At 37.3% G+C, this 13,818-nt stretch overlaps 1 protein-coding gene across 7 annotated transcripts in view; it reads left to right on the forward strand.

Annotated features, from left to right (window-relative positions):
- The first annotated feature begins 3,765 nt into the window (after positions 1–3,765).
- Positions 3,766–13,818, forward strand: part of PDE1A (phosphodiesterase 1A) — a 144,710-nt gene continuing 134,657 nt past the window's right edge. For 2 of the 7 annotated variants that reach the window (XM_014880264.2, XM_088167938.1), the window contains exons 1-2: positions 3,766–3,804; positions 4,515–4,628. In XM_014880264.2, the coding sequence (XP_014735750.1) occupies positions 4,525–4,628 (104 nt within the window). In that variant the 5' untranslated portion in view covers positions 3,766–3,804; positions 4,515–4,524. Of the gene's footprint in view, positions 3,805–3,836; positions 4,289–4,334; positions 4,629–13,818 lie in introns of those variants that run through there. The other 5 variants (XM_088167933.1, XM_014880266.2, XM_088167937.1 and 2 more) reach the window with 4 other exon arrangements.

Consider the following 13,818-nt stretch of genomic DNA (forward strand, 5'->3'; position numbering starts at 1 on the left):
TACTCTAACATCAATATTTTGCCATTGGCAAATTGCTGGAGACCTATGTATTTAAATAAAGTCCATGAACTTTAACAGGACTGAATATTTCTTCTTCCTCTGCTACGCTTCCTATTGATTAATAATTCAGATATTTGGACATTGCAAGCAAGCTGGAAAGTCTGCTTGTGCAAAAGAGGATTGCACATCACAAATGAAAATATAATAGACAATAGGGAGGGCAAAAGGAGGCATGGAGAACACTGACTAGCAAGCCATTCCTTTTCTGCAATGATGGAATTTAGGTTCTGTTCTGGTCTCAAAGCACCATGTAGCACTTGAGCCCACTGGCAGTCAGTTCTTCAGTGGTTTAACTCTGTTATTTACAATGCTGTTGAATCCTGTCTTACTCAGCAAATAAATGCAATGCTTTACCTGCTTAAAATTAAATGTGTATTAGTGCCTGGTAGAGCAGGGTCAGGACATACAGCACGCAAATCTAATGCCTGCTGTCACTAATTGCAATACATTTATCTTTTTGAGGATTTGTTTTGTTTTCCTCATGTTTTCAGATTTCTTAATTGGTTCATGGCTCTCCTGCGGTTCCACTGCAGGGAGGTTTGTGTTGTCACGTTTGGAGGCATGGGTATTAGTTTGACAAGTCACCCTGCAGGTCTCTTGATACTTCCTTATTTTCCATGTGTCATGAATTAGATGTTTTGAAGATTAATTTAAAACAAAACATGTATTTAATTTCCCTCCAGGAGCAGAGATTGTCTTTAAAATATAGCTCTTATTCTCCTCATCAAAACCTGCCTAATTCCTTTCCTCTTCTTATTGCTAATTAACTGGTGTAGCTGCAGGATTTCCCCCGTTTCAAGGTAAGATGTTTTCATTGTAATTGTGTGATTTTAGTATAACTGTAAAGGTCTGTCAGTAGTCAATATTGAAAAGGCAATCTGATTTCTTTACCAGTGCATATATTTTAAAATTATTTCTTTGCATTGATATTACTACTGGCGTAAATTACATCTAGAAGAAAGAAAAGGATCTTATTTTAAATTTTCATTAAGTGTAGCTTCTTATCTGGGGATTAAGTGTCACTGGGAGAGTTTTATTATCACCCTAATTAAGGGTGAAGAAGTTAATTATTCCTGTTTCAATGTATCTCTGTATTGGCTAATAGAACTGTCTGTTGACTTTAGTATGGAGATTTGAAGCTGAAATCTAAAAATAATAGAAAAAACTGCAGGCAAAGGGCAAAAAAGATTTTTTTCTTTTTTAGGAGGAAGATGGACTGTAACAACAACCATCTGGGACTGTTGCACAAATGATGGATTAGGTAGGGCAAGGACAGAAAACTAGCAAGAACAGGAATTGGAAAGAAGAAAACTGTGAAGGATAATTTTTCCTTTCACATGCAAGCCTCTTGACTAGCCTTGCTTTTGGAAGTAGCTGCTCACAGTTCAGTATTCTGTGTCTTCTTTTGAGCTGCTTGTACTGCAGGGAGAGAAGCCAGTGTTTCTGAGCAGGTTGGGCTGGCTGTGATTCCTGTGCACCCCTCGTTGCCCTGTCCGGGCTGTGTTGTGTGGCTGCTCTGTGGTCCAGCAGCACCCCCCTGTCCTTTGGGGCCTCGAGCACCTCTTGCAGCAAGAGCTGTGGAGGCACTGCCTTGGCTCTGCCATCCTCAGCCTTGTGCTTGCCCTCCACTGAGCCAGAGGAGGGATGTAGGCTCAGCTACCTCATTCTCTGAGCATTATTCACAGAGGCCAAAGGGAGGAAAGGTCTCTCCTTTCCCAGTGTTTCCATGAGGGCTTTTTGCTCGTGATTTCCAGATAAGTTAAAAGTTGTTCTTTTGTTTTAGATGGCTTTTTTCTGTCTCCCTAGGGAACTACAGGACATGTTCTGGCAAATTTCTTGATCTTCAAATACATTATCTATCTGGGGTTTTTTGTTTTCTGCTCTTTCTTTAACTTTCAGATATACAGTTTCATCCTTTGGTGTCTTTTCTGGTGGTTTGCTGTATTGATTCTCAGGATAAACCTCTGGAGAAAAGGCTGCTCTGTTTGTCTTTTGCTTAAGCTGTGCTGGGTGCTTTTGCTGTCAGAATTTCTATTGTTGTAGTGGCAGGGTCCTTCAGAGAGCAGAGGTTTTACAATTTTCTTTCGTAGAGTTCTGGTGACGTTAGCAGGTGTATCTCTGTTTACAGGGATACTGTTTGGGCAGTTTGCACCTTCCTTCCTTCCTTCCTGAAGGATATTGCCTTCTCATTAGAATTTTCTCCAGTAAATCAAAGCAATGTATCTTCAACTGCTGAATTCCTTCTGAGGGAGAGAGAACAGCTTGCAAACACCAATTTTTTTCATTGTAGAATTGGACAACAAGAGCTGAAAATACTTTATGAGGCCCTTAAAATTCCCCTCTGTCCCTGGAGGTTTATGTGGTTTCTATAAATACTTAATTTCTTTGTTTTGCTTCAGATATTTGGCAGTTAAAAGGCAGGGAAGAGCCCAGATTAGTGTGAGATGTTCTTATTAATTATTCCGTGGAAGGATATTTATATTCTTTCTTACAAACTTTGGTTGGACTCCATGCAAAACAGGAGTGGAAAGTTTGGAAGATTTTAAATGGTTCAAAGGTACTACTTCTGCCTTTGACCAAATAACTGCCTTACAGTTTTTGAAAATACATGTTTGTATTTCTTCATTTTTGTCTTATGATACTGTTTGAAAATTCTAAGTTATTTCACTCATCCAGTGACTGTTTTCAGAAATTATTAGTGAAATTTATGGGACTGACTCCCAAATGTCTGAGTCAGGAAGAATTTGGTGAAAGTCTGGGAATTAATAGCAGTTTAAAATTGTGTATGTCTTAAATCCATGGAAGCAAATGAAATGTATTATTTAATTACCCACCTGAAATCAGTGTGCAAAAGATATAACTCAAACTGATTTATTACTCTCATAGGGTGTAATTTATCTCTATAATGTGCATAAAAGGTTCCATAGAGGAAGAAAACTTATTAGGAAATTCTGAAATGTTAAGATTATTTCAAAGCTGTGAGCCACTTTTTTATTTTTCTGTGAGAACCTGAGTACTTAGTAGTAATATCCATTTCTTCCAGTTGCATCAGACAGGAACGTTCATTATCTCACTTCATTGCGAAATTTAACACTGATGAGGCTGTTTAGTTAAAGCCATACTGAAATATTCCTCCCTCACCCTTCCAGTCACCATCTGGGGACGCTCATCCTCACTTTGCCAATGTGGACCCAAAGCTCTTTTTCCCAACTGGCAGTGGCACCAGTAGCTGACAAAGCTGACACGTTTACTCCCTCTTGGCACACTCCTCTTGCCTGGCTTCTTAGCCAAACATGATCACTGAGTCAGGTCTGGGGTATATTTGATTATTTAGCTGCTGCTTCAGAAATGAAGATTTTTACTCACCAAATAAGACAGGTGCTGTTTTCAGAGTGGAGAGGCGCTCTGCAAACCCAGTCTGTGTCTGAGCAAGCAGCAAGGAAATCCCCTCCTTTGCCCTCTCCAAGCCCTGACTTTGGCTGTACAGATAGCTTCTCAGGTTTGCACTTGGAGCACAGGGCAGGCAGTCTGCTGCATGGCTCATGTACTGATTAGTCCTCAACCCTTTTGCTATTAGTATGCACTTAATTGTTTTTTGCTGGCAGATACACACAGTTCAGCATCAGATTTTGACACACACATGCTGCTGTCCCGGAGGATTGGCAGAGCGGGCTGTCTTGCAGCTGCTGCATTTTCCACCAGTTAAATTGACAGTTACCTACTGTGTGGAGTTGCTAGGAGAAGGTGAACAGTCATCATTACAGCATATTCCTTCAATAACAACCTGTAGCGCTCGCTGATTTCTCTTCTGCAGGGATTTAGATGTGTCTTTGCTACTGACTTAGCATTTGTACAGTCATATTTTTATTGACAGGCTGGTAGATATTTATTCAATAAGAAACAATTCAGGATCAACTAAAGAGAGGAAAGCTCTGGCATTTGAACATACACTCTTTTTGTAGGGTGATGTGGCTGATACTGGCATCTACCATCTGCTTTCCTATTGCAGCCTATTTCTCCAAGCTGCAAAGCAGAAACCAGCCTTTCTTTCCTTCTGGATTGTTAAAGCCATTCACATTTATCCTGCATGGCAATGAATTATAGTCCATTTTAAGGAATCTTTTGTGCTTCTGTGTGTATTCCTACAGCAGAGAAAGTGCATGAGAAAGGAGCTTTAGCAGTCAGTAGTATAAGTAGCTGGCTCTCCCGTATGGATTAGACTCGTGAGGTCAGAGGAGCTGTGTGTACTAGCTCTGTGCTTGGGGGGGAAGAGTGGATTTGTCTGTCAAAGTGAATAGCGATTCAGGCAGGATCGTCCCTCAGCTGTTGTAATTCTGATGTGTTTTGCTATGACAGCAGCTACTGTCTAACATGCGTGGATCTTCTGAAATTTGTAGTGGACTAAGGACTGCTTTTACTTGCTGCTGAGCCTGACTGTAACTGTATCGCTGTAGGACAATAACGATGGGGGCTCGAGCGACAGAAACAACTCGGGAACTGGAAAGCGCCTCTGTACAGTACCAAATAGGAGGACATGCAGAGAAAATGTGGCAACGACTCAAAGGAATGTGAGTAGCTTGTCTCCTTTTGTTCTGTTCCTTGGGAAAGATAATTTTCTTCTGTTTGTTAAAATGTCTAATTAGCAAACGGGAGAGTTATCTTTAAGCTGTGAACAGTATTTGCTCCCACAATACTGTACATCATTCTGGTTTATGATAGTACTTAGATTAATGTCAGACTCTCTATTAGGTTCGGTCATCTCATTTAAAAGATGTATAATAAGTGAGAGTTATCATCCAAATTGAAATGCAGGTAAGTCCTTCCAAGTTAGCGCTTCCATATCTGTGATATGATTTTGTAAATGTTATCTTCAGAATCAGCATTTCTGGAGCTGTTTCATCGTTGCTGTCAGTATGTATGGGTAAGTATATTATTGCAATTCTATAGGAAGTACTCATACTTTGCCTTTAAGACTGAAGCTAAAGAAGTCTGTATTTAAAGGTGCTTAGCTACTAGGAAGCTGCTATGCCTGTTTTTTGTCAATTATTTTGATCTTCAATAATGCTAGAAACTAATTGAAGGAGTATTTGAGGGGACCGCTATGTATCTGCTGTGTCTAATTCACTGCTCTCAAATGCAATTTTCATGTAGGCTTTCAGTGCAAATGATCAGTAAATAAACATCTGCAACCTGTCAGAGAGAAACTCTATCAAACTAGTGCATCCTAAACCCCTCAAATGTCAACATCTCCTTTTCAGTATTTGCCAGGCTTTTTATCTGAAAGCTGATGTCAGGATGTTATAAATAAATACATGTTACACTTGTTGAAGCAAAGAAATGGCACTATTAATTTTGCTGGAAAGACTTGTAATCCTGGGTTTCTAAAGGTATTCCACAGATGCTGAAAAGTGCCTCAGCTGTTGAAAGTAAACAGGTTATTTAAAGTGTGGAGGATTAGATGTGTTGGCTATTGGCACTGCCGGTTTCCCCATGCACTGGGTAGAGACAAACTGGCTGTGGGGAAGGGGATTTCCATCATCTGCTTTCTTTAAAGGGAAATTGCTTTGCTTGATTAGGAAGTCACTTTTCAGATGTGGACAGAGATTTATCGTAACTTCACTGTGATATGCTTTTGAATATTTGCTCTGAATCCTATCCACACTTTAAGATAATGCACTTTGGGAAAAATGTCCCCATAAAATCTCCAAAGTGTACGCAGCAGAGCAAATATTTTGATTATTTGTCACACATTTTGCCTCTGAGTTTCTGCTACCAGAAACCTCCATCAATTTGTGCAGATTTCCATTTGTGTAGGGTCTTAGCTGCTGGTTTTGTTTTGTAAGTTCTCTGTTACCACTAGACTCCTGAGTTGAAACATTTCCTTTCAGCTGCCTCTGGAATGGTACCATTAAACAAACTAATGCAAATGACTAAACACTGGTGACACTCAGTGCAAGAGCTCCAGGAAATAAGGTTAATGCTTCTTTAGGAGTAGTTAAAATGTTATTTGGAGTTTGTGGTGTATCAATATAAAATGGAGCTTTTGTGTTGGAAAGGTGTGTTTGGAAACCACACACGTTTCACAGGTTGGTGCCAACCTCATGAGTGCTGTGAGAAGATGCTAAAATACTTGTATTTAAAAAAAAACAGGTTATATTATTAGATATCTGTTTATCTGTTCAGCTGTTTTTCAGACTTACCAATGGTTTCATTTTAATTATTCACTAGTCAATTGGAAATCACTGACTGGTCAATATTATGAACATTGTGTGGGGAAATTGCAAAGAGTTGAAATTTTCAGAGTAGATATCTGGGCTCACTTTATAGTATAAGCATCAATCATTAAGGAAAAGGATTCATTTTGTTGATGAACAGATATCAAAGTAAAAGCATGTTTGTATGTGGCAGGGGAGAAGGACAATAAGTGGGATTGCCAGATAATCTGACTCTGGAAGAATTCTTTTATAAACTGTCAGGAGAATTGTTTCATCTTAGAGATGGGAACAGTTAATGAAACTAAGTATGATGCAAAATTATGGAGCTTTTAAAGTAGTGTGCAGTAGTATATTTACACTGAAGTAAAGACTTCATGGTTTGAATTATGAAGCTGAATCTCTTCTTGCTGATAGAGTCCACAGACCTACACAATTTTCGTGTGATTTCAACACAGTTTTACGGTGTTTTGCCAGTCAAGAGTGCTGATTATCTTCTTGCAAGCAGGTCATTATTTCTGAAAGAACATTAGATTTCACTTAGGTAACTATCTGTTAGTGTTCAAAAGCTGTACGATAGACCTTTACTTAAAATTGGCTTTAATTTTCTTTTAGCGTTTCATCTTTTTTCATAATAGATTTTAATTATAAATTTGGCAGCAGAAGTCCATTTAACCTCATATGTCTTAGGGTATTTTTGTTGTTGGCCTGTTGGTATTTTAAATTTATTTTTGTGAAATAGAGACTAATCTAGAAGATAGGTGAGTTGAATGCACTTAAAGCTAAATGAAAATCCTTATTTGAATGCTCAATAAGAAAAGCTGTCTAATGTGGAAGCTTGAATGAAAGGGCCTTTTTATAGGTTTTCTATTCTTTCTAGGATTTCATAGATCTTTCATAAATGTTGCAATAAAGGCTGGGATGTTTGGAACAAAATTAAAATGATATATAACTTTTATTTGGTTTATGGTGCCTTACAGCCAAGCTCTTACTTCTGTATGGCAAGTAAAATTCCCACTTTGTTTTCCTTACACTGGAATTGCAGCAGTGCTGCAGCCAAGGACATTATCTGGCAGAGAAGATATTAATTTGAATTTCATAACTTAATCCTCAGCACTGGTGCTGATTTTATTGATGCCTGAATGTATAAAACACAAGCTCAGTGAAATAATATGTGTGAAAATGAGTTGTGTAAATTTCTGTCTTGACTGTAGCTTCTAGTTCTTGAATTAAGATATTTTCAGTATGCAGACTGCAAGCTTCTAGTGTTTTGTGGTTCATGGAGAAAGCAAAAACAAATAACAAGGATCAGCTAAATAACTCATATAATAGTGTGGCTTTTATAATTCTCTGTAATGCAGAAGAATAAAGACAAAAGCCATTCAAGCCACTGCAGGAATTCCAGCTGCCTGGCTGAAGGGGACTGTTGTATACCTTCCACTTCAAAAAACATCTTATCACAGCCCAGCCAAGGTACTCCTCCTCAGCCTGTTTAAATGCCACCAATTACACATTTTCTCCTACAACCTTTCATTCTCTATTGGATGGGATCTTTCTTTAGACAGTAAATAAGTCTCCAGCTTAAATGTATTATAGTGTCAATAGATCCAGATGATCTGCTGCCTAGGAGAGTCTGTCTTCTGATACTGACAGAGCATGGTAGGAAGCTCAGAAAGAAAAGCAGATTTTTGAAAGCATTTTGAATTGGAATGCAGAGAACCAGGTTTAAAGCAGAGGTCTTTATGTTGACTGGCCTTGCAGTGTTTGGTATTCTCCTTAATCTGCACATAGACCTGACATAACTCCATATTGTTCCTCACTGTGTGAAATCATGTACTCTTTAAGGTCTATTTTGTCTTTTTGCCACTTCACTCAATGTCGGTGCAGAACAGCCAGACATTCCTCCCCACCATCTTATATTATTTTGCAAGTAGACATCTTAAACACCATTGCAAATAGCTTCTACTATCCTCATTGCTGCTGGGCATGGTATTAGGGCTAGGTTCTCCTTCTGAGCTTTGAATTACTTAGTGAGTAAATAATTTGATTTTCATAAATACCTCTATTTGCTTGAACAGTCTCTAATTGGCCAGAAAAGTGTCTGAATGGGAAAAGTTAAAGTCCAAGGCTCCAGGAATATGAGGACTTGGACCAGTCATATAGACTACTTTATGAAATTATTACTGCTTTAAAATGAGAATGTATTATTGCTATCACTGATTAAAACTAATGTGTACTAACTTGTACAGCAAAAGGGATTTAGAAAACAGTCATAAACTTCTTTCCTTACCTTCTTCCCCTTCTTTTCTTCCACATTCAACTTAAGAGACCCTGATTTCTGCAGAAAGGAGAGTCTAATCGGTTTTAGGCACTAAAAGGCACTGACACGTAGACCCAGTTTGTTGATCTTGCAATGCTGCAGTGACAAATTGCATGTATACACATTTTGTAGACACAAAAAAGGGCCTTAGTCACTGATTTGAGGAAATTTGGCTGGATGTCAAAGAAAGTAGAAAAATGGCTTCCTGTGCACCTGCTGAATTATCAGAAGATAGGATCCTTTTAAAGGCATTGAATAGAATCCAGACTAGCAGCCTAGTTAGGTCTAAAACAGGCTAGAATGGGTAATTTTATTTAGACAATAGTCATTCCTTCACTAGGTCCATGGATACTGGTGGAAGAGCAGTAGAACAGTTTCCAGAACCAGACAGGACGGAGATCTTTAATTTCTGAGTTGCTTGTTTACCATTTTATTTTATACTGTATTTCATGTTTGTTTATTGCCTTTGTTTCTATGGTCTATTTGCCTCAATTATGGTAGTTCAGTAAAGCTTAACTGAAGAAATTATCAAAACAGAATATTATATAATATAAAGATTCATAAATTGGTGAGTCCTTAACAAACAAAAAGAGGAGACGTATAATTACAAGTGGATACTTATGGTGAAAAGTAGCAAGTCGTTGTCACTTACTCTAACTACACCAAGAACAAATGGGTATATATTTCAAGCAGTTTTTATTGTAATATTGCCTATTTTTACTTTCCTATAATGTGAAAACTTTCCTATAAAGTCATACGCTCTTAAAAATAATCAACATGATAGGTATTTCTAAGGGGACTTTAAGTAAAATTAAAGTTGATTTCAGAAGTGCTTTGAAGAGAAAAAGGAAGATATATGATGCTGTAGCTATTGAATGATATGCTTCTCATTAGTGCTATAATTACAGTAAGAATAGTTTCATTATAAATGGTGAACAACTTCTTTTGCTTTTGAAACCAAAATCTGTTTCTGCACCCTGAGTAGTCAGGTAAACAATTTATAATTATATAACTTTGTTGCTTATAAATATGTATCTGATTAAATGTATAATATGACACATTTCAAATTTTCACTAAGTCTAGATTTTTAGCTAATTAATATTAGCAATTTAAAGTCATATTGTTTCACTGTTAGAAAGGTATTTCCATTATTATCATATGGAATTAATTTTCAGCTTCATACTGCTTTTTTCTTGCAATTTCTGGCATGTACCAATGCCGTTGTTGGTTTAGAATAAATGCTGATCCTCCAATTTACTGTGGGTAGGTGCTTATAGAAAGCTGCACTAGAAGTGTTTGCATATTGGAGGAATGGTGCACAAACCATAATTTGCCTATGATACCAGTAAGAACAGCAGCAGTGTGTTTACAGGTGTCTTGGTCCCTGAATAATGCAATAAAATACTGAGATTCCTCATTAGAGCTTTAAATGAACCTGTTCATACATCCCTCACATATGTCTCCAATTAAAATTAAGTATTATATCTAAGGACAATGGAAAGGAGATTAAAGATTACATTTTACAAAGCTGACTGCAAAACTGCAATTACATTTCTATATTCTGTATTTTTGTTAGCTTAGACATCTGACTCTACTTATACTACATCCAACACTTCTAAAATTTCCTAAAAGATACTTTCTGTGGCTGTTTACCTTGTAAGTGTTCTATTCAGATCTCTGCTTAGAAAGAGATTGTATATAATCAACTACACAAATAATTACTTTCCTCTCATTTTGAACTCCTGCCAACTCCTTGTGCAGGGATCCGTGATTGCTGACCAATTATTGTAAACGTTTCTTTAAAAACTTCATTCTCTAATTTAGCCGTTGAACACTGAAGCCTGCCACAGTTTTTCAGAGCTATGGGTCGAAACCTCAGAGTTCATATGGCCCTCCCACATGTAACTCCCAGGTTCTGCTCCACCTCCACAACAGAGTGATGTCAAAATATCTGGATAGGACAAAAAAAAGCCTTTTGTCTTGCTAATTATATAGAGTTAGAAAAATGCAAATGCCTAAATACTGAAATTGCATAGTTACCAGTGGAAGTTATAATAAAAATAGGCATTCGCTTCGAACATCTGAAAGAGCAACATAACCTCAGGTTTATCAAAATTGTGCCTGACAGAATTATTCCTGTAAGATGTCAAAATAATCGTTTAGGAGTGAACCCATTTAATACTGTTCCATTTTGTTTGTGTTTTCTGTCTCATCTGGCTTACTCCTGGTATAATTTCTGGAGGAGGGCTAGAAAAAAACTGTTGCAATTATTTCTGCTGCCAGTTACTGGAGACTATTTGACAAATAAGACTGCAAAAATGGTGTAAGATCTACTATGGTATCGAGTCCTCCAGTATTACTGTATTGTATCGAACATGAAAGGTTTATTTTTGTCAAAACCCCTCTCCAGACATTCAAAGCCTTCCAAAAGGAAGGAAAATAACCAACTAACCAAGCAGCTAATGAACAAATGGGCTATGCTTGACCCAAAGGCTGCACAGAGACAAAAGTCTTTATTCCTTCTCTGGCAAGAGCAGATATTTAGATTTTTGTTTTTCCTTTATTGCTTTCCCATACAATTTCATGACGTACTTGAGGTCACCAATGCAATTTTGGAACTTTTAAAACCAGGCTTCATAACGAGAGATCTGTAGAGGCAGTCAACTTAATACAAAGTAAATCCTTTCATTTTACTAGGGAGATGAGGAAAACTGAGCAGTTGTGACTAAAAGGAGAGAAAATTGCACTCTGCTATGGTTAAGGGAAGCTAAACAGAAATTGAGTACATCACTTATAAAGTTACAGCTGACAAAAAAGTGACTCAGTTTTCACAGTCCATAAAGCTTTGCAATTAGCCAGGCAGTGCTGCAGACTGAAGCGAGCCTTCTCCCCGACCTCTTTTTCTCTTACAAACTGCTTAGACTTGTAAAGAAATGCTACATTCAGTTTCTGTTAAAGGCTGCAGCTGCTCACAGCATAGAAATACATTTCCTGAATACATATATGCAAGAAATAGTGATTTTAAAGGAGTATGTGACTTGCTCCTAAAAACTTGTGTAATTCTGACTGTTGGCCAGCATATGTAATTTCGTTTGTGAAGTCTAATGCTCTTAATGTGATGATGTATTTATTCCTGTGGATTCTGATAGAAATGTGATTTCCAAAGTGGTTGGCTTTCTGTGAGTGGAGTGAGTTTGTCAGATGTATTATCCCTAAAAGGTGACCATTTTCTTCAGGTTCTGGGGATTGAGTTGTCTCTCATGCTAGGTTCTTGCTTCTCTGATTGCTGCATCCATGCTCTTTTTCAGCTGTTCTAGTGTGACTGGTTTTGGTACCACTCAGGGATTTCTTTTGTGGTAAAAACAGCAACAATTTTTTTCTTTTTTTCACCCTTACTATAAACTTACACTTTATTGGTTCCTAAGTAGGATTCCCTCTATGTTTTCATACCTAGTTGCATCCTTGCAAAGAAGGGAGTTGTGTGAGGGTGGGACTATCTGAAGGTAAAGAAGATAGTCCTACTTCAGCAGGTCTCATGGTCTTGCATCTGTTATAAGTCCTTGATTCTATGGTACTGTAAATCCAATACTAGGGTTCCTAGTATCATATCAAAACATGACAGAAAATGTTGATCCAATTTGAACTTCTTCCAACAGTTCAATTTTGTTCTGGTATTTTTGAAAGGCTAACTTTGAACTAGCAGGTTTTATGAAGATCAAGTACTGCCCATGTCACTCCAGAGTTATGATGCACGGACATCTGTGCTTTTGTAGCCTACAAATAGAAAGAAGGCCAGTATAAACATCTGTGTTGCGTGCTTGGGCTAATTCAGGAGAATTGTAATCATTTATTTGCACCTCAGCTGAATCACTGAAGTACTGCTGGGTAATCTATAACCAGCAGTTACAGAACTGTATTCTAAACCCCCCTGAGCCTATTGTTTGCCTTGGCTCTGTAAAGCCCTTTGCCACCATTGGCAATATCTCGTGGATCTGCAAAGCAAAAAAAAACAAAAACAAGGAAAAACACCGAAAAGTGCTTTATTAAAATTTTTCTTCTTGTTGAAGTGAATGCTCTGAGAATGAGTACTCATTAGCTGCAATTGTGCTGTTTGTGATCTGTACACGATGCTGGACTGTAATGAGATTTAGTATGGTTTATTTTGAATGAGTAAGAGAAGTATGCTCATCTGAGTCAGTGCTGAGAAATGACAAACAGCATTCCTAAATTGCTTGTCTTTTTGACAATTTATGCAAATATACCTGATTTTAGATGTTCCAGAAAAGCCAGTATACCTTCAGGTATCATGTACTGGAAAACATTAAAATAATGGGTATTAAAGCTCTGCTTGTTTCTGCTTGTTTTATAGCAGTTCTATAAATACTGCTCCAATGTTAAAAACAATTAAAAGTGCTTTTTCTTGTCTTCACTGATCTCATGTTTGTAATCGTTATAATGTAGCGGTTTTGCATGATTTTGTTGCTATATATTTAATAAGTTTTTCAGAATAAGAGGCGGTTGAATTCCAGCTGTTCAACCCTCCAAGTATAATGAAGATATTATTTGAAGCAGTGTTATTTAACTAGGAGTGATCTCAAGGAAGATGTTTGTCTGTACAAGTGCTTATGCTCCATTATCTATTGTTTGACATTGGCTGCAGTTTGTTTGACCCAACCATTCTCCAGACTTTTGGCGTCCCAGGAAAACAAGTAGCCTCCATAAATATTATGGAGACATTTAATTGTTGTGAATTTCTCTGATAAATACTCTTTGAAGGCAGCTACATTTGAATGGTTCACTGTTAGTGTAATTTATGTCAGCAAGAGAGTAAAGAACAAACTACTGGGTAGAATTTACTTTTTCAGTTCTTCTACAACACAGAACTGTTCTTCCTGGGAAATTTGTAATTAAATAAGTTTTTTTTTCTGTGTTGTCTGCAGAATTTATTGAAGAATTAACATCTAACATCATGCTTACCTGCAGTTACATGTTTTATATTTTATTTACTGTGTTTTAAATAGTTTATTAATTTTTTTGTTTTGAATAGTTTGGGTTTTTTTTTTGTTATGTTTTTATTTTGCAATACCTTGGACACCTCTTAGTGTAATTATGTAGCTTCCTTTTGCCATTTTACTAAAGGCTTGATGAAGGTTTGAGTACTTCCTTCTAAACTGAAGGTTTTTTTATTTATATCACTGTATTTCCTCATCTCAAATACATTTACTT

This window comes from Sturnus vulgaris, chromosome 7 (assembly GCF_052056855.1).
Source record: "Sturnus vulgaris isolate bStuVul1 chromosome 7, bStuVul1.hap1, whole genome shotgun sequence".
In the NCBI taxonomy this organism is placed as follows: Eukaryota; Metazoa; Chordata; class Aves; order Passeriformes; family Sturnidae; genus Sturnus; species Sturnus vulgaris.